Consider the following 22,258-nt stretch of genomic DNA (forward strand, 5'->3'; position numbering starts at 1 on the left):
ACACAAGGAGGAGGAAAAAACAGAAGGGCTGAAAGGAGGGAGCTGACTTAGAGCCAGCCTCCTCCTCCTCCTCCTCCAGCTGCTGGCTGGGGCTTTTGTTTTCTTCCCAGCTCGCTATTCCCCACACGTGATTGCTGTGTTATGGCAGGGCGAGTGCACCTATAACGACTGTTAACACTGCCCGAGGAGAGGGGGGGAGAGGTAGGCAAGGCAAAGGCAGCGCGCCATCCATGCACACACAGGCAGGGGGAGGGAGGCAGGGAAGCATGCCAGGCAAGCCACCGCTCCCTCGCCCTGCCTGCTAACCCTTCTCCTCCGCAGCCTGCCCGAAAGCCGCTGCCTCGCCGCTGCGACGGCCTGGGGGAGCGGGAGGAGAAGGCAAGGAGCGAGCCACAGACAATGGCGGCGGCGGCTGCCACCAGCAGCCCTGGCAGCGCTAGCAGCACGTTGCAGCAGCCGCCGCTGGAGCCCTGCTTGAGGAAGCCGCAGCCGCCGCCGCCGCAGCGCATGGACCCCCGGCGCAGGCAGGCAGCGCTCTCCTTCCTCACCAACATCTCGCTGGACGGCCGGCCGCCGCTGCCGCACGAGGAGAGCGGGGCAGAGCCGAGCGGGGGCGCCGCCAAGGCGGCAGCCGGCAGCGCCAGGACTCGGCACAGCCTGGGCGCCTTCCAGCCCCCCGCCGCGGCAGCGGCTCCGCAGCAGCCGGGGGGCCACTGCGGCAGCGGCCGGCTGTCGAGCCCCCCGGGAGCGGCTGGGGAGCCGCCGGAGGAAGAGGAGGAGGATGCCTTCGCCAGCGTGCAGGTGCCGGCAGCCGCCTTCCTGGGCTCGGGGACCCCCTCCGGGGGGGCCGGCGGCAGCAGGGGCCGCCTCAACTCCTTCACTCAGGGAATCCTGCCCGTCTCCTTCTCCAGACCCATCCCGCAGGGCTACTGCTGCCTGGAGCAGGGCGGCCCCGGCGCCTTGGAGCTGCAGAGGTCCCGGTAAGCGAGCCCCGTGCACGACCCCCCCTGTCTGCCCCGAGTCACAGGGCACCGCGCGGGCCGCTAGGTGACACTTGCAAGCGGGTAGACGACACTGACCACTAAAGGTGGCAGCGGGGACGGGGACCCGTCTCCCGGAGCTAACTCCAACCAGGGTTAGCAACACCCAACCTCCGGGGGGGGGGGGAGGGGGCTGCGCGCTTTTGAACTTAGTCCAGGTCACCTTGGCAAACCCATTAGTCCTGGTTTCAGCTGGGCCAAGATCGTTCTGTTTATACAACGCCCCCTTCCCCGCTGAAGTTCTGTCTGCTACCCATTAAAATATGTGCTTGTTTCAGGGGCTGGTGCCCCGTGCTCAGGAGACCCGTCAATGCACGTTTCCTGGCGCGTGTGAACATCTGTGCAGGGGCCAGGTTAGAGAGAGAGCAGATCGGATACAGGGTTAAAAATAGCTGTTGATAGACTGTGTTAATCGTTAGGGTGTCATTGGGTCTGTGACAGGAGAAAAGGCCTGTCTGCTAAGTTATTGCCTCTCCTTTTTTCCATTAATGGGTAGCAGGCATTTATCTGTTCTTAACATTAATCTGGCATTTTTAACAAGCTGACCCAAGTAGCAGTGTTAGTTTGTAGGGTTCAGACACAGATCTAGATTTTGAAATATTGATCGGTGAGGTTTACCTCCGCGGCCTCCAGTATAAGCATTCTGTTTACCTAATAGAAAGATTAAGAATTGCAGTGTTGTAGTAACCCTGATGAATAAATGAGCCATACGTGACAGTTCTGCACAGTTCTCACTTTAAGCGAACATCATTCCTTTAACCTCCGTGAACATTTTCAGAGTTGAAGCATTTTCTTTTAGCATGCACATTGAGCAGATGCTCAACAGTTTAAATATTATCATTTGACAGTGTCTGGGAATCAATAAGGTGAGGGATAATGATCGTCGTACTGGTGTAAATTGCAGTACCACAACAGAATAGGTAAACTTCGTGTAGTTGTGGCAATTTATGTCCCATTAGCTGGAGCCACCATAGAGAGAACAAATAATTATTTTAGTATATGAATGTGGATATTTATATAGGTGTACTGTGGATTTAGCTGTGTCATGCTGATTAATGCTGGTAAATTAGCAGGCAAGTTTTTCAAAGTTTCACCCTAAATGTGGTTCAGATTTAAACTCATATGTATATTCTTGCCAGATATCCTTTTTTTATACTTAGTGCAACATTGGTTTTCTTATTAATAAATCCAAAGTCTTACCCCCTTGTTTTCTCATTTGTGTAACAATGGACTGAACCTATCATTCTGAGTGCTCTCCAGACAGACTGCTGACACAAATACTATTGAAAGACCCAGCTCCAGAGTCCACTTTCCATTGACTTCAATGATTGGATGAGGGCCAAAAATACATGAAAGAAAAGAGACTTGCTAACCCCTTAAGCAGGCCCTTTATCTACAGACACCACTTTTTCTTATGGTGAATGTCTTACCACCTTGTGCCACTGATTATTAGTTTGCCCTTTTAATGGACTCTCCCAAAGAGAAAAATCTCGCTTGCTTAAATATTTCTAAAGATGTCTACTAAGAATACTCAACCATGTACAAATGTATATATGCATTATGGAATAAATGTACCATAGTTACACAATAATCATCATTCACTTAATATGCTTAGGTGTCACAGTGGGATAGGGAAGAACTGGAGGCAGAACCCGTGCTTCTCCAGACCAGCATAATTTGCCACTCCTACATTCCCCATTTGTCACACTCACTTCTTCCTATTTCTCCCAAAGACTTAGCTAAGTAGATTTTGACTCTCATGCTTCAACAGCTTATAAGGATAATTGATCATAAAAGTACTTTAGGCTGCTGTAGAAACAGCCTTTTAAGGGTTAGCTTTAGTAGAAAGATTGGAGTTCTACCAAATGAAAGTTGCCTCAATACTGTATACCCCCTGTCCTTGATTTGATCTGAATTGTAGTCATAGCTTTCTGAGGCCCCTTTACAGATGTTGATGCTGAGGTAAGCCCCCAATAAAATAGCTGCTGGTGATGTACCCTATCAAACCCAAGTTTCAGTCTAGTTCTAGTCTTCATCTATAGTTCCTCCTTTGATAAGAGTTCCTCCATTTTTTCAAAAAAGAGATGTTCTGAGCAGTGCTCTGTTACTGTTCAAGAGAAGATTTTCCCCTCACCCCTGTTGTTCTCCTTACTGAATAATAGTTGTATTAATAAAAGGAGTACTTGTGGCACCTTAGAGACTAACAAATTTATTAGAGCATAAGCTTTCGTGGACTACAGCCCACTTCTTCGGATGCATCTGAAGAAGTGGGCTGTAGTCCACGAAAGCTTATGCTCTAATAAATTTGTTAGTCTCTAAGGTGCCACAAGTACTCCTGTTCTTTTTGCGGATACAGACTAACACGGCCGCTACTCTGAAAGTTGTATTAATGCTCTTGTAAAGGCTTACTGGAGTCCTAAAGACCCTTATTTTTCATTACATGCACATGTTGGTCCTATATGGATAGCTCAGTGGTTTGAGCATTAGCCTGCTAAACCCAGCATTGTGAGTTTAATCCTTGAGGGGGCCATTTAGGGATCTGGGGCAAAAAAATATATAGTTGGGGATTTGTCCTGCTTTGAGCAGGGGGTTAGACTAGATGATCTCCTGAGGTCTTTTCCAACCCTAATATTTGATGATTCTTCCTCCTGGCTGAAGAGATCTGGATGGGACTTCTTCAGATCTCATCTGTCACTAACCGGACTCCTCTGATCTTCCTGCCAATCCCTTATCCCTGTTGTTCTGCAGTGTTACCCTTCTCATTTCGGTGCCTGCTTGGTTGTTTTGTTTCCCTCCCCAGTACATACAGCTTTTTATATTAGCTTGCCTGGAAAAGTTGGAGATATAGCAAATGAAAAATTGTCTGTTGGCTGCATACTCGCTTATTCAATCTGACTTGTAGACTGCATTATCTAATCTAATAAGCAATCAAGATTTCTTACGCTAGGGGGAATCCCCACAGATCAGTGTTTCATAAACCAGCTCAGTTTTTAATGCTGCAAAAGCACTGGTTATGAGGCACCTTGTAGGTTTCACTTTATTCTGCATACAAACAGCAGAGTGGATTATTGGAAAGCTGAGTGAGAGAGAGAGAGATCTGAACAACAGCTCACCCAATATACAATACCAATCAGGTATTGGCCCTCTCTGAGTTCTCCATGTGCTTATGTGGTTCTGGCAGTGCACTCAGATTTGTAGATTTGAAGTTAGAAGTGTTTTCTCATGCAGTTGCTACTTCTTGGGCTAAATTAAGCTCTGGTATAAGTGGGATGCCTGGTAAATTTGGCCCTGAGCTTTGTATCACTTGTGTGCTCTTTAGTGGCAAATTTTCCCTTCAGTTACACCTGTGCAACCATTCTGACTATAGTGAGATTGCATAGATGTAATCTAGAGTAGAACTTGGCCCACACTGAATATATTACCATTATAAAATGCACAGGGCACCTTTCAAAATATCTGGTAAATAGATACTATAATTATAAAGCAGCACCAACTTGAGTACTCTAGCTTGCACACAGTGCATAAGGTGTCCTTTCAGAGATCTTATATTAGCCTTTGGGCTCAAGTATACATTATGCACAATGAACAGCCATTAGACTATCCCTACTTACAAATTATCCACTAGGTCCTAGTCTTACAAGAGAGCTACAGATAAATCATAAGCATGCACATTGCTGACATAAGCGCAAGGACAGAGTTCGAGACCTTCTGCTATTCAGTTAATAGGGAGGAAAGAGCCAAATGCTCTGCATATGGTCTTCCACTATGAGGATGACACAGAGGAAAAAAAAAAAAGCTGAAATTGCCCCAAGACAGTCATTAGCGCACCTGAAGGAGAGTCATTAGGCAGTATTTATCAGTGATGAGAGTATAGGGATTAGAAAGGAGTGGAGGAGAGTAAAATTAAGTGTTCAGAGAATTTCTTTGTATTTGCTTCTTCCCTCTCCCCTTGTGGCAGACTTTGAGTTTGATCTGTCGTTTGAAAGACTAGTCCTCTATGCTTAGACATGCACTTTGTTATATAGTAACATGAAATCATTTTCTATTACAATATCATACAAGACATGCTATATGATGTTTTTGTTTTCAATTAGTTTCCAGAAGCCATTGTGAACATATAATTAGAGTTTCCTGCCTTTTTTGTTTGTGTTAGCAGTTTCAATAATTGCATACTAGTTTATATTTAACAAGGTTATCATTAATGTGGTTTGGGTTTCTGCTGTACATTTATTCACAAGAAACAAACTATACAAGAACATGGAGCTGCTTGATGTTTGGAGGCTGATATATAATTATGTGTATACAAGAAAAAAACTCTAACCCTGATTTTAAAGTTGGCACATAGATGCTGAAATTCAGATTAACTTTGTCTGGTGCCTAAGGTATTATTTATTTTAAATGATCTGTTAAACAGATGACTAAAAATGGTAGACCATTTGAGATATAGAGCCAGATACTGCAACCCTTACTCATGTAAGAACACCTCACTTCTCTGTTAGTCCCATTGGGCCTGTTTATGGAGTAACATGAATAAAGGTGGTAGAATCTGCTCCTGAAACAACAAATGTGATTGCTTTTCACCTTACAGCTAGAGCATTTACCTCCATAGTTATTTATGAAAAATAAACATTGATATTTTGTTCGGTGATGTTGCCCTCTGTTTTGTTAATTTCAGTGGAGTAATTGGGCCAGACAGTAGGGCCCTCTCATAGTCAAAGGCAAAACCGAACCCTTTTTGGGGGCTCAAATTGTAAGAGACTAGCATATAGATTTTGTTATTCTTGAGAATTGCTGGCAATAATGACCAGGTTTGGGGTTTAAACTTCACTTTTCATCACATTTGCATTTCTCATCACAGTAGGATGAGGGTAAGGAATCACTTCTTGGACAACTGATACTGGAAAAGGAACAGAATGGAACAGATGCCAAGTAATTGAGCATTGTTCATTTAAAGAGATGCTCAAGTAGTTCTGGCCTGAAATTCAAGACAGTATATTGTCCAACTAAAGAAAAATCACATTTATTTTCATGTTTTAGTAGCTATCTGAATTAGTTTTCTAACATTAAAAATCTAGTTTACTTTTCATTATCTGAAGTTCACCAATATTGTTTATCTTCCAGCTCACTCAGTTTGGACAATGCCGAGAGGAGTCACTTTCACACTCAGGTTCTCATGAACTAGCATAGTGCTGTGACGTTTTGGTAGCAAAGTCATGAAGAGGGAATATTTTAAAAACCCAAACAAAAACAGTTTAAAACATGAAAATGTTTATTAATGATGACATTGGTCATTTTTAATTTACAGAACCTATTTTGGGCTTCCACTGAGTAATAGTCCCTTAAAAAAGATGGATAACATCCTTAGAAATTTAGATACCAAAAAAAAAAAAAAAAAAAAGAGTGCTAGAGCTGCAACAACCCATTAGGGGGCTGTTCAGGAGCTGAATCCTGGAGTTCAGTTTGCAAAGGGTTGGCAGTGAACCAAACCTATCATGTTTGCTTGAAGGTTTGAATTAACTTAACTTGAACCTTGCAGCGGTTCTCAAACTTCATTGCACCGTGACCCTCTTCTGACAACAAAATTACTACACGACCCTGTGTGGGAGTGGGGGCAGAGCCAGAGCCCAAGCTCCACCATCCTGAGTGGGGGAAGAGGGGGTCCCGAGCCCCACAGCCCCAAGTGGGGAGGAGCTTGGGCTTCAATCTAATTTTGGCTCTGGTAACCCCATTAAAATGGGGTCATGGCTCACATTTGGGTTCTGACCCACAGTTTGAGAACCGCTACTTTAAGGAATCCCATAACTCCTTAGTACACCTTACTTATCATTGCTGCATTTGAGGGAAGGTAGATTTTCTAGTGGGCTCCATTTCCCCAGGGTGAATGGCTTCTTCCTCCTCAGTCTTAAAGGAACAATGCTCTTGGGGTTAAGGCATAGACTTGGACACAGGAAATTTGGTGTCTGTTCCCAGGTCTGTAATAGACTTGCTGTGTATCTTTGGAGAAGTTCTGTGAAGCCTGATTTTCAGTAGTGCTGAGTTCACATAGGCCCTTTACCTCCATTTCCTCCTCTGTAAGATGGTGATCGTACTTGTGTATGTCACAGGATAGTTGTTTGATTAAATAAATATTTGCAAAGTGCTTTGAGGCTCTGGGATGAAGTGTGTTATACAAGTGCAAAGTAATATTTGTTGCACCTTTGGCTGAAAACCTCCTCAGGGGTTTTCAGGAAGGAGTCACCCCACTTCCTTGTCTCCATAATCCTGGGAACACTTCCTATCCCACTGTAGCAGCTACAAAACTAAGACCAGGAACAGGGAAGGTACCTCTGAAAGTTCCAGAGCAATTAAATATAGAAGTTTGAGCCCTATAATAAATGATTGCTAGAGAACCCCTCTGAAGTAGTTGATGGTCACTATTTAGGTACTGGCCTCAGCTGAGCTACAGAATGGAAGAATATTTCATAATGGCACTGCTCTCTACCAAGGTTAGTCTTGAGGACTTTCATTGCCAGAGAAGGCAGTAATGGGATGTAAAGTGACTGAAGACAGCAACCATGTATACATAAACTTGAAATTCTCTTTTGATGTATAGCAGTTGAAAAGCTGTCTTTAAATTTGAGTTTCATCCAGGAGTCTAGGAGAAATAAAAATCAGTCCATCCATAATACACATTTTGTAACTTCCTTTCCCTTCCATATTAGGGGACAGCTAGGGGAAAGTTAGGCAAAACCCTCCCATTTTATTATGCAAAACAGTACTATCAAGTCAAACAGTTGTGCTGTTCTACTAATGAGCAGCAGAGTTTATTTTAGTATAATAACTATGATGCCCCAGCTGATATACACTGCAGGGGTAACGGACTATATCAGCTTCACAAATGCTAATAAGATAAAAGACTGGAAATTAAGGGAAATAACCACATCCTGTAGAAAAGGCTCCACTCCACCAAATTCCAAGGCTTTATTAGGGCACTTAGTAAGGTTCAGTTGTCAAACAAAAGAATGACAAAAGACAGGAAAAATGTACAACACTCAGTTACTGAACTAGAACAGATTGTAGTAGAACTGGAACCATAAACTCCCTGAACATTAAATCTCACCAAATGAGGGTCAATCCATCCTCATCATCATATCCACTCATTATACTCCACACCTGAACATAGCCACTTTATGAATTTCATACCCTCCTATCTCAATGTCTGTACTTTGACCCATCAACCTTTTATCCTCAATCAGGGATATTGCAGATTATTTATTCCTTATGACACGTGGTCTTAAACCAAACTTTGCACCCTCGATAATCTGTATGTTATTCCCTGATAACCAAAAACTTCTATGCTTAAACTCTGTGCCATTCACTTTTTTTTTTTAACATCTTAATAAAAATTTTAAATATGCAGCCATTATAAATCAGACTGATCTCTTTATTTAGCCATTACAGATCAATAAAAAAAATCATGGGAATTTATATTAATTCATTTCTAGATCATTTAGAATTAGGTCTGTCAAGTGATTAAAAAAATCAATCATGATTAATTGCACTGTTAAACAATAATAGAAAACATCCAAAAATATTTAAATAAATGGTATTCTACATTTTCAAATATATTGATTTCAATTACAACACAGAATACAAAGTGTACAGTGCTCACTTTATATTTATTTTTGATTACAAGTATTTGCCCTGAAAAAACAGAGTATTTTTCAATTCACCCAATAGAATCATAGAATATCAGGGTTGGAAGGGACCTAAGGAGGTCATCTAGTCCAACCCCCTGCTCAAAGCAGGACCAATTCCCAACTAAATCATCCCAGCCAGGGCTTTGTCAAGCCGGGCCTTAAAAACCTCCAAGGAAGGAGATTCCACCACCTCCCTAGGTAATGCATTCCAGTGCTTCACCACCCTCCTAGTGAAATAGTGTTTCCTAATATCCAACCTAGACCTCCCCCACTGCAACTTGAGACCATTGCTCCTTGTTCTGTCATCTGCCACCACTGAGAACAGCCGAGCTCCATCTTCTTTGGAACCTCCCTTCAGGTAGTTGAAAGCAGCTATCAAATCCCCCCTCAGTCTTCTGGAGACTAAACAATCCCAGTTCCTTCAGCCTCTCCTCATAAGTCATGTGCTTCAGACCCCTAATCATTTTTGTTGCCCTCTGCTGGACCCTTTCCAATATTTCCACATCCTTCTTGTAGTGTGGGGCCCAAAACTGTACACAGGACTCCAGATGAGGCCTCAATGTCGAATAAAGAGGAACGATCACGTTCCTTGATCTGCTGGCAATGCCCCTACTTATACAGCCCAAAATGCCGTTAGCCTTCTTGGCAACAAGAGCACACTGTTGACTCATATCCAGCTTCTCGTCCACTGTGACCTCTAGGTCCTTTTCTGCAGAACCGCTACCTAGCCATTCGGTCCCTAGTCTGTAGCAGTGCATAGGATTCTTCTGTCCTAAGTGCAGGACTCTGCACTAGTCCTTGTTGAACCTCATTAGTTTTTTTTTTGGCCCAATCCTCTAATTTGTCTAGGTCCCTCTATATCTGATCCCAACCCTCCAGCGTATCTACCACGCCTCCCAGTTAAGTGTCATCTGCAAACTTGCTGAGAGTGCAGTCCACACCATCCTCCAGATCATTAATAAAGATATTAAACTAAAATGGCCCCAGGACCGACCCTTGGGGCACTCCGCTTGAAACCGGCTGCCAACTAGACATGGAGCCATTGATCACTACCCGTTGAGCCCGAGGATCTAGCCAGCTTTCTATCCACCTTACAGTCCATTCATCCAGCCCATACTTCTTTAACTTGGCGGCAAGAATACTGTGGGAGACCGTATCAAAAGCTTTGCTAAAGTCAAGGAATAACACATCCACTGCTTTCCCCTCATCCATAGAAATACTGTAGTGAAATCTCTGTCATGAAAGTTGAACTTACAAATGTAGAATTATGTACAAAAAACTGCATTCAAAAATAAAACAATGTAAAATTTTAGAGCCTACAAGTCCATTCAGTCCTATTTCTTGTTCAACCAATCGCTCAGATAAACAAATTTGTTTACATTTGCAGGAGATAATGCTGCCCGCTTGTTAACAATGTCATCTGAAAGTGAGAACAGGAGTTCACACGACACCGTTGTAGCTGGCATTGCAAGATATTTACATGCCAGATGTGCTAGAGTCATATGTCCCTTCATGCTTCAACCACCATTCCAGGGGACATGTGTCCATGCTGATGACGGGTTCTGCTCGATAACAGTCCAAAGCAGTGCAGACTGACGCATGTTCATTTTCATTATCTGAGTCAGATGTCTCCAGCAGAAGGTTGATTTTTCTCTTTTGGTGGATCGGTTTCTGTAGTTTCTGCATCAGAGTATTGCTGTTTTAAAGACTTCTGAAAGCATGCTCCACACCTCGTCCCTCTCAGATTTTGGAAGGCACTTCAGATTCTTAAATCTTGGGTCGAGTGCTGTAGCTATCTTTAGAAATCTCACACTTGTACCTTCTTTGCATTTTGTCAAATCCGCAGTGAAAGTGTTCTTAAAATGAACAACATGTGCTGGGTCATCATCTGAGACTGCTATAACATGAAATATATGGCAGAATGCAGGTAAAACAGAGCAGAGGACATTGAACTCCTTGGGAGATAATTGTGTCACAAATTTAATTAACGCTTTTTTTTTTTTTTAAGAAGCGTCATCAGCATGGAAGCATGTCTTCTGGAATGGTAGCTGAAGCATGAAGGGGCATATGAATATTTAGCATACCTGGCATGTAAATACCTTGCAGTGCCAGCTACAAAAGTGCCATGCAAATGCCTGTTCTCACTTTCTGGTGCCATTGTAAATAAGAAGAGGGCAGCATTATCTCCTGTAAATGTAAACAAACTTGTTTGTCTTAGTGATTGGCTGAACAAGAAGTAGGACTTGTAGGCTCTAAAATTTTAGATTTTTTTTTTTTACATAACTGCACTCAAAAACAAAACAGTTCTACATTTGTAAGTTGCACTTTGATGATTGCACTACAGTACTTGTATGAGGTGAACTGAAAAATACCATTTCCTTTGTTTACCATTTTTACAGTGCAAATATTTGTAATAAAAATAATATACACTTTGATTTCAATTACAAACACAGAATACAATATATATGAAAATGTAGAAAAACATCCAAAATATTTAATAAATTTCAATTGGTATTCTATTGTTTAACAGTGTGATTAAAACTGCATTTAATCACAATTAATTTTTTTGAGTTAATTGTGTCAGTTAACTGCAATTAATTGACAGCCCTATTTAGAATACATAAGAATCTGATAGAAGCATTGTTGATCAAACAATGTTGGTATTTGGTATAACTACTCAAGTATGTATTCGTTAGCTGACAAAAGTGTAACAGCAGGGACTTGGCAGGAGCTGTGTTTATACTGTATACCTACGTTCTCAGGTAACTGTAAACCTTTAACCTCCAGCCTCAACTCTCTGAAAGTTTGTGGCTATCCCATATAATTGCTTAGCATATCAAGGATTAGTATGTGTGTGAAAGTATGAGAGGTATCAGGGGAAGGGAGGGATAATTAAAGAAGCTTTGACAGGTTTGCATATTTAGCTTGCGTCTGGCGCTTCCATTCCCACTGGTGAAGTTCCTCTTTGCCCTCCTCTTAGCAGCAGCTAGGCTGGTTCTCCTTGTTTCCAGATGCTTCTTTGCAATGAAGAGCCTGGAGATTGGTAGAAACAGCTGGAAATGAAGAGTGGCTAGTACCATGGGGCCAGTCAGCTCTCCATGGACCACAGTTTAAGAACTGTTGTCTTAAACTAACAACATCAAAAGAAGAACAGGAGTACTTGTGGCACCTTAGAGACATCAAAAGACATCAAAAGAGTTATAGATGAGGATGATTTTTAAAACTTGCTCACTCTAGTTGAGAATATACCCTAATATCTTTACTATTTGCTAAAATATATATGAAATTCACAATTTTCCCTTTCTAAAAAGTTAATAATCCTCTATAATCCAGAGAGTGCCTTGTTTCTAGGAAATAATACTCAAATTGGATTATATCTGATCTTTTTCCAGATCAGTGAGAAATTTGGCTATAGGAAGTCAGAGTGGAAGAGGTGAAGTATTTCAAACTAAGATTTTAACAAGTCAGCCAAGTCTTGACTTCCTTGACTTCAGCTGGAAATCAGTGGGACTTTACCTGAGTAAGGACTAAGAGACTAAATCAAATTTAATCTTACACCCCTGCATTTAACTGTAATACTGAAATTTGTACACACACCAACTGATCCCATGACAGACATGTCATTACATACAGTGGGCCAGATGCTATGCTCAGTTACACTGATATCAGTGGAATTAATCATAGATATGCATTATGTATCCAAGAGTAGAATTTGGTCCAGCCTTGCAAGTGCCCATTGCCTAGAGCTCCCACTGAAGCAAGGGGGAATTCCACAAGATCAAAGCTAGTAATACAACAGGTGCAAAAAGAACAGGAGTACTTGTGGCACCTTAGGACTGGTCTACACTGGGGGTGGGGGGGGGAAATCGATCTAAGATACGCAACTTCAGCTACGTGAATAGCGTAGCTGAAGTTGAAGTATCTTAGATCGATTTACCTTGGGTCCTCACGGGGCGAGATTGACAGCCGCGACTCCCCCGTCGACTCCGCTACCATCACTCGCTCCGATGGAGTTCCGGAGTCGACGGGGAGCATGTTTGGGGATCGATATATCGCGTCTTAACGAGACGCGATATATCGATCCCCGATAAATCGATCGCTACCCGCCGATACAGCGGGTAGTCTGGACGTACCCTTAGAGACTAAAAAATTTATTTGAGCATAAGCTTTCGTAGGCTACAGCCAAAGTCTCTAAGATGCCACAAGTACTCCTGTTATTTTTGTGGATACAGACTAACATGGCTGCTACTCTGAAACCTAACAACAAGTGCAGTTAAAGAAAACCAGACATGTTCGAGTGTAACACAGGTACTACTAGCATGTGTCAAGACTATGCGACTTGCATTTTTCTCTTCCACCCTGTTGTTACAACTTTGGCCACTTAATTTTATAAACTTGCACTTTGGATAAATGTCTTAATCATTGTGTGATTATCTGAATAGGTCTCAGTCTCCAAATCTTTTGAGATTCATCCTCCACATCTTAAAAATAGGCTTTCCTAAACATGTCTTCGGTGGTGTAAGAAGATTAGTCTCTTAAGGCCCATATCCTGCAGACTTATCTTTGTGCTTAATGTTACACACATAGCAGTGCTCCCTTGTGTAGAGTTAAGCACACAGGTAAGTCGTTGCAGGATTGGGGCCTTGCCTGAGAATACCCTGCCAAATAGAAAAACTTGGTGCCTGTATTGTTCCAAGTTAAGACTCTAAATAAAGAACGATAAAGTCATTTTTTAAATTGTTAATATTGCATTTTGATGGTTGTATGCTAGTAGTTTGTAAAACTCCTAATACTTCCTAAATCAAAGACTATTTCAAAGGAGTAGGCTTTCAAATGAACACTGTTAGGATAAATAAGAGGAACATTCAAGACAGTAGTGCATAGATTTTCAGTTTGAAGGCTGTTTTCGTATACAAAAGAGCTAGAAACATTAATAAAGAAAACTTTAGATTTTACATAACAGAGGAAAATCTGTAGGACGACATATTACTCATTTCTATTGCCTTGCCTGCCACTTTGGTCATGACATAAGATACTTGAAAAAATGGAGAAGGGCAAAGTTATTTAGCCATTCTTTCTCCTTCACTAACCTGCAAATAGGACATAGAATACTAGGAAGTTTTTTATACTTAGTTGTACAACTCAGTTTACATCACCTGCCTGTGAACAGCAGTAGGTTCCAGCCACCCTCCAATTTGTACGTGCAGCTTGCGGTCATGTTAGTATGGGACATATCCCCAAATTCTTTTCTCTGCAGGGATACTTAGAGCATCAGAACAGCCTTCCCTCGGTGTGCTCACTGTTGAAGTAACGGGTTAAATCACACATTACATTAGGACAGTATAAAAGTTCCTGTGTTCTCACCATGGCATTTTTAGTGCACAAACAGCACAATTATGGCCACCATGCTACAATGGGTTACATGTGATGTACCTGCTTATTTTGGTTGGGCTTATTAGGCACAGGCCTAAGTAGAGGGCAATGCAGAGTCTCACCACTCTGAGGAGCTCTGGGAGATACTGTGCATCTGGAAGGTACAGATTGTTCACGAATCCCACAGTACGCAGGCTAAGCCATCCAGATGGTGTCCCCTGCTCCATCCAGTACACCTGATCCACTGTGTGTGTGTTTGAGGGGGGGGGGGAGACCAAGAGGCTCCTGTTTCTCCTCACCCCCAAAACCAATCTACACCAGTTGGAGGCATATAGAGGGTATTGTCCTTATCCCACCCTATATCACCCACTTCTAAGAAGGTGCGGTAAAGAACATAAATGTAAAACAAAAGGTAAATTGAAGTTCTGTTTTGAAAAGCTACTCACCAGCTTTGCTTCCCATACATTTTTAGTCATATCTGCTTACTTAAATGCCAAAAATAATTTACTTTTTACTTATGTTAGCCCTGGAAACCCAACATAGCTAAGGGAAAATAAGCTGCATTTGATTCCTGCAGGCACACCATCTGCAAACTAATTTACTAATTTTAAATCATTTACACCTGTGTAAACCCACTCAGCAACAGAGTTGCTCATGTGCCATTGAGAGTATAGTCTGACAAAGGGCATACACAAGTGTTACTAAGAGCTTGTTTGGTCTGCAGAATCTTTTTTCTAGTATTGATGCATGGAAGGAAATAACCCAGTTTCACTTTCAGAGCTCAGGTGAAGTTTGCAGAACTGGTAGCTAGAAAATGAAAAAACTTCATTTTCCCCAGAAGTGCTGAGAATAATTAGACAACGTAGAGCAATAAGATACTTTCCCAACAGAGTAGGGAGACAATAGAGGAATGGTCTTCAGATGCTGCAGTGAGGAGTATGGGATAAAGAACTCTATAGGTGAGTCCAAAATGTGTGCTAATGAGCCAGATATTAAAGATATGAGGGGCTTATTGTTTGCTGTTAATAACTTAGAAAGAGCTTATGTTAAAATTCCTAACAAAGGCACAGGTATGTTTTTAAAAAGTAGCTCAGATGACTATTGAGTGTCTTTCACCTTCTCTGTGTCTTTGGAGCCCCTTAATTCTGCCAGATTTACTCACATAAAGCAAAAACCAGGTTTGTATTTGAACAGTACTTCAGTCTCATTCTGGAAGGGATGTATGAATGATTAAGAAAAACCTGATATAGAAATGGAAATTGTTAATGGCCTCTCAGGCTGCCTCAAAGAGCATAATCACAATAATAAGTATCCCAAAGTGACCTTTCTTTCTCTTAGATAAGTTTGAAAAATCCATGTAATTCTTTGTGACCTTACATTTGAATTAAGTGCTTTCATGTTTTAAAATGCCATTCCCAGCACCACAGAACTCATGAACAACCTTCCAAACAATGAACTATCTGCATACATTTGATTTAAGGGGAAATTTTGATAAGGGGCTTTTTTATTTTTTTTTCAATTTAGGGATCATAATTAGAGGACCAAATTTTATCATTTATACTTTTACATCCCTGTTGGTACAAGTCTTAATATAGTGAAGGTATTGACCTGGTATAACTGAGGGAGGAGTTTTAATGAGTAAGTTTAAAAATAAAAATATATATTTTGACCATCCCTTTAAATGGGCACTGTGAAGGATGGTAAGACAAAACTGTTATTTACTAACCTTGTGTTTTGAGTTAAGATTGTAAGCATGATGCAGATGGACAAATACTCTTTGTGTGTTATTGCATACAATATATTGACATTTATAAGAAATATTATTCTTCCTGTGGGGTTCAAAGAGCTACTGTTCAACTTGCTGCCTGCACCCATGAGGATCCCCATGCATGTGTGGGGGCTCTCATTTGGATCAGGTTGCAGGACTGTGGTCTATATATTGGGGCACATGCTAGTATTCAGGGAGGAACCCATACCATTTTTTAAAAATAAAGTCACTCAGGATCATAAGTGAAATTTAAATGTAGTGCTTTTGGGGTAATGGCGCGATGGAAGAAGCCTTACCAGCAACTCTCTGTTGCATAGACCCGGACAGTATGAAAATACGTATACCTGGCTCAGGTGTAAATGAGACTAGAATTTGGCCTGCTTTTTTAAAGCTGCAGTAGGTAATATTTCAGGCCTCCTAAAAGACTGCATATCTTGAATATCTTTTTGTATAAAGGGATATGACAAGATTTGAGGATTAGGGTATTTTTCTTGTATCAGCAGCGAGTTTGTAATTGAGGTAGTTATTTTGTACCATGCCTAAGAATATTTCAACTCTCACTTAGGTTGTTTCCTGTTTACTTATGCTTTAGAAAAGATGTAGCTCTTGACAGACTTCCTGACCCCTCAAATCTTCATTTCCAGCTGTAGGCAAAATGCTGGTAGTGATGATTTGCTGTCACTTTCCCACCCTTCTCCTAATTAGGAGTGCACTTTGTATTATCAAGGCAAAGATATCAAGGAAGGGGAGCAATTAAGGCTGGAATCTATCGGACTTAGGAACCCACAATTTGGGCACACCTAACACCCCAAGTATCTCTGAAAATCCCATCCTAAACCAACAGACATCTTTTCTGCACCCACTTATCCACTTGCCATCCCATAATGTAACTGGAATTTCATACGTGAGTAGCTAATGGTGATGACGTAAGCTTGATCCTGCGCTCATTGAAATCAACAGCAAAATTCTTGTTAAAAACAGGGAATAGGCTGGCCCTGTATGCTGTAATGACTTATGTGCTAGCCTATATATCTGAGAATTTTCAGAAGGGAAAAAATATTTATATCAGTAGGTCTTTAAAATTATGATTTCAAGAATTTTGTCAGCCAAATTTTGAGGTGATGTGTATGGTGGTAAAAGTTTGATTTCCATAGATCTACTTGCATTAACTTTCTGATGTGTAAGACAGTTTAAAGCTCGGGTAATTTACACACTGGAGGAGTGTGATGGGTTCCCTAGGGTGCAACCTGGAACTGGGGTACCACTGAGCCCTCTGTCTTACCAACCTGGGCTCCCTCTCACACTGTGATGCTGTAACAAGCTGCAAACCCTTCCAGATCCTGCACTCTCACAGCCATCCATAGGCAGGGACACACCCTGCTGAGTTACATGAATACTTTTGCCAGCCACTCATGAACCAACACTAGAGAGGCTCCAACCAATTCTCCCCAGCCTAGGACCCCAGAGCTGTACCATCTTGCCCTGGTCAGAAGCCTGACCAGTGCAAGTTTATTACCCAGTCCGCCCCTCCCTGAATGTGTAGAGGACGTGCACCAGTTTTTGTTCACTGAGCAGATTTTCCATGCACTTCAAGCAACACACTGTTTTAGGTAAAAATATAAAACAGATTTATTAACTACAGAAAGATAGTAAGCATACAGATCAAGCACTTAAAATCTATTCATAAAGTGGATTACCTAAGAAAGCAAAAATGCAAGCTGAGTTCTATTACCTAGACAGGATTTGAATCAAGCAGTGTCTCACCATGATAGACAATACGAGCAGGTCACAGATCTTTCATACACAGGCTGGAAATCTCTTCAGCCTGGGACCACCTCTTCAATTCAGTCTTTTTCTCCAGATGTGTTTCCAGGTGTTGAGTTGTGGGGGGAGGGAGGACAAATGATGATGTCACTTCCCCTTTTATACCTTCTTCCAGCTTGCTGGAAAGATCTTTTGCTGTGACATGAGTCAAACAGCATCCATTGTGTACATGTTATCTCTGAGAAGTTTCCATTGCATACAGTTCCTGGGGTAATCCTTGTGAGTGTGTGTGTATTCCCCTTAATGGGCCATCATCCATTTCTGGCTGCCCCATTGTTGTACCTGAAAGACTGGTTGTTGGTGTTTCTAACTTTACAGCATATTTTGGTAACACATAGAAAAACTTCATAACTTCACATACAATGAAAGCATATCAGTGTTCAACAGATCAAGACTTTTAGAATGATACACCATAAAGAATACTTCATATCATAATTGTATCACCATGGTAAGTATGGGGGTGCCAGGGTGTTGCTTTGGGTGTACAGAATGTCACAAGGGGGAAGTAGAGATGTAAGTTACATGCTGATAAATTAATTTGGACCTGGCTCTTTGTGTAGACATTTACTCATGTTCAAAATTAAGCAGAGTAAGGCAGCAAACGGGGAAAAATTCTCATTGGAAAAGGTTTTTACTTGCTTTGTGCAAGTATCTGGGACTGCACGAGGTGCAAAGGAGTGAAGAATCAAGCCCACTTGGCCTGATTCTCTGTTGCCCGGCACATTGTGTAGGCATTTGCATCAGTGCAAAGTGACAGTATTTTACACCCATTTTCACTGGTGTACGTTGTCACACTGTCTGGAGTAACTCATGAGCGCGAGTGCCAACCTCAGGGTAGGGCACAAACCCCAAACTGGTTTTATGTTCTATAATTTGATTTCACCAACCAAGTGTGAACTCCTAATGCACCGTAACAGCCTTAACATGGAGTCACAGTCTGGGCACTCTGGTCTATCTTACCACCCAAGCAAGCTGGTCTTTGAGATAGACGGCTCCTTTATACCAAAAGGTCACAACAATAGTCAGGTTACTCCAGTCCCAAAGGACCAGTCACTTGCCCCAGGTCAGTTGCACCCAGATCTCTCTGGGACAAGGCTTGTAGTCAATCATGTAATAAACTAAAGATTTATTAACTAGGAAAAGGGGAAAAGTTATTTACAAGTTTAAAGCAGGTAACCCATACGCAAATGAGTGACAGTCTTAGATTCCAAAAGAGAATAGAAACTTGTATAAGCAAATTCCATACGTCTTTTAGGGCTAATGCAGGCAAAACCGCTGGAGGTCTTTTGCTTATGCTTAGTGATTCTTGCCCCTTTGGAGCCCAAGCAGCAAAAAGAACCTAGGTTCTCCTGGTCAGGGTTTTTCAATCCCCTTCACCCCAGAGTCCAAGCTGATGGGATAAATTCACGTGTAGGTCTCCCTTTCCTGGAGGGGGGTTGAGAAGTGCAATTAATACTTTTTTCTTTTGATGTCTCAAAGGCATGTTTGGTTTCAAAGGTCTTCTCATTGGGAAGGACTTAACATCTTCTGTAGGAAGATAGCATTTGTATTAGAGAAGGCTTCTCTGCTGTTTGAGTTACACAGAAGTTTACAGTGGAAACTCAATACAACTTTATACCAGGGGCTACAGACATAAGTGAGATCAATACATGTAGCATCCTACAAGCATTTAGTCAGGTCTGAACATATTCTTATCAATTTAACATCTATTTTAGCAATAACATACAGATGAACCAGCCTGGTTTCCAGGTATGCATTTGTCAGTGTCCAGTAAGACCTGAGGCCTTGACATGAGCTGGCACCTGGTCTGCCTACATGACTACATGTAGTGCAGGGCACAGAGAATCAGGTCTTTTGAGTCTAGGGAGAGTCTGAGTTCCATGTTGTGGGGACCTGAAGGACTAAGTTACACCATCTTAGACCTCCTTTATTCTTATTTATTTATTATTATTTTAGATTCACTTCTGGATTTTGTCTCATGAGTGTGGGTACAAATCATTTACCTTCGGTATTTTCTACTGGAAGTCACTGGTTGTCTTCTTCCCCAGTGGAGCGCTTTAACAGATGCTGAAAGAAGACCTTGGCTTTTGCCTGTCAGATTCGAGTATTGTGCATCTATTTTTAATGGTCCAGACATTACTCTTCACATTTTCATTTGATAGTATGATAGTTTGAATTTAAATAGAATCTCATTGTTCCAGTCTTTCATGAGAAAGAAGTTCTTCCTATGGGATTGTTGTGAAGGATGAAACAGGAAAGAAAATTCAGGAATTTTTGGATCACATGATGCTGGTGTCAATAGAAAATTTTGACTGACATGAAGGCTTGTCCTTGAACCCAGCACAATTTGAATCTTGTCTGCAACTTATAGAAGAAAAAACATGTAGAACATGGAAAATAATGGTCTCTGTTCTTGATGGGTTTTTAGCTCTGGTATAGTATATCAAACTTCACTTTCAGGGGGAAAAGGGAATTAAGTGGTCAGGCAAAATTCTGCCTCTATAGACAATATTTTTATATATTCAAGGAGCACATAAGGCAGAATTCTCTCATTTAGTCAAAACCAAAGATCTTCAAGAAAGATGAAGATACAGGTTTCCAAGTGTGGCAAATTACAGTACTGCCTCCCTTCCAGCCACTTCTGTTTTACTAACACTCATTTATTTACTTTTTAATCCCTTTTCCCCAGTCAGATGTAAACTGAGGGTACGTCTACACTTACCGGAGGGTCCGGCGGCAGGCAATCGATGTTCTGGGATTGATTTATCGCGTCTGGTTTAGACGCGATAAATCGATCCTGGATCGATCCCGGAAGTGCTCGCCGTCGACGCCGGTACTCCAGCTCGGCGAGAGGAGTACGCGGCATCGACGGGGGAGCCTCCCTGCCGCGTCTGGACCCGCGGTAAGTTCGGACTAAGGTACTTCGAATTCGTAGCTGAATTTGCGTACCTTAGTCCGAAGTGGGGGTTAGTGGGGACCAAGATTGGCAAGTACATTGATGTTTGCTAGTGTTGTATCAACCAAAGAGATTTTTTTTTCTTTTCCTGCAAGTAATGTCTGTTGTGAACCTCGTCTTTGTTCCCAAGTTAACTGCTTTTGGTTTGGGTTTTAAACTTGTCTTTATTTGTGTACTTTTTTGGGATGGTTAACATGAAATAGACTTTATAACGCAGCAATATATTAGATGTAAGTGTTTGTGATGATGTATGCTGTAGACCACTGAAAAGAAGTTTGTTTTTCAAGGATAATGTCAACTAAAATTCACACTCCTCTCTGAAAATGTTTTACCTATTATTTATTTATGGTAACATCTTGGAACCCCAATCAAGGGTTAGGGCCCCATTATGCCACACACTGAATAAACAAATAGCCAAGAAGACAGTCCCCTGCCTCAGACAGCTTATAACCTAGGAATCAAAAGGATGCAGCAATTGGATGAAAAAGACATTTTGGTGAAAAAACGAACAGTTCTGCTTTTCTGTTAAAGTTTTAGCTCACCGCACGGCTAGCCAATGCCAAAAAGATTAGGCCCTAAAATAATTTTTACCATATCAAAAGCAGATACTAGCTATAGTATTTGAGTGCAGTGTGACCATTGCGTTTTGTCTACACAAACACAAGCTCATTACTTGTTGTAAAGGACATACTCCGAGAATGAAGGCACCACATAAAATTCGCTCCTTTCAGAGCCAGAAAAAGTTCATTCTTGTTTAGACCCGAACTTGTGAAAATAAAGCAGGCAAATTGAGTTTCACTGTACATTGTAGGGGAAATATTTATGTTGAGCTTTTCCTCTAATTTGAGGCAACAAGAATTTCCTCAGACTGCAAGGAATCAAGATCAGGAAAGAAAATGCTATTGAAAAAATTGTTTTACTTTTTCTAGTTAGCAGCTTTAAAAAAAAAAAAAAAATTAGCCTGTTTTGTTTTTAAGAGAAAATAAAGGCTATTACAGACAGAAAATTGGAAGTTTAGAAACAGCAATTACCAGAAAATACCCAAGAGGGAGGAAATCTCCAAATTCTTTTTATAACCCTGGCAAAAGTAATTGAGATGACAGTCTATTAGCATCTCCCATTTTATTTTATTGAACTTGTACAGCCTATTACACTGGTGTCAGGACCAAGTTGTCCAATATCATTTTCCTTTCAACTTCAGTGCTGAGTGCAGCTAGAAGAGCAACTCATTGCTGTGTTTCAGAGTAGCAGCCGTGTTAGTCTGTATCCGCAAAAAGAAGAACAGGAGGACTTGTGGCACCTTAGAGACTAACAAATTTATTAGAGCATAAGCTTTCGTGGACTATAGCCCACTTCTTCGGATGCATATGCATCCGAAGAAGTGGGCTATAGTCCACGAAAGCTTATGCTCTAATAAATTTGTTAGTCTCTAAGGTGCCACAAGTCCTCCTGTTCTTCTCATTGCTGTGTGAATGCATTTGGCATGTAGACAACAGGTGGTAAAATCCAGGGATCAGTGTACAAATTCTTTGTCCCTCTGCCAGAAGCCTCTCTTTAGTCCTTTTGCTGATACTTGCTCTCAATAATGAAGCCTGATTGCTGGCACATGGCATATTTT

At 41.5% G+C, this 22,258-nt stretch overlaps 1 protein-coding gene across 5 annotated transcripts in view; it reads left to right on the plus strand.

Moving 5' to 3' along the window:
* The first annotated feature begins 259 nt into the window (after positions 1-259).
* CABLES1 (Cdk5 and Abl enzyme substrate 1) overlaps positions 260-22,258 on the plus strand; it is a 117,043-nt gene continuing 95,044 nt past the window's right edge. For all 5 annotated transcript variants that reach the window (XM_042854829.2, XM_065585341.1, XM_005307179.5 and 2 more), the window contains exon 1: positions 260-980. In XM_042854829.2, the coding sequence (XP_042710763.2) occupies positions 400-980 (581 nt within the window). In that variant the 5' untranslated portion in view covers positions 260-399. The remainder of the gene's footprint in view (positions 981-22,258) is intronic.

This window comes from Chrysemys picta, chromosome 2 (genome assembly GCF_011386835.1).
Source record: "Chrysemys picta bellii isolate R12L10 chromosome 2, ASM1138683v2, whole genome shotgun sequence".
NCBI lineage: Eukaryota > Metazoa > Chordata > Testudines > Emydidae > Chrysemys > Chrysemys picta.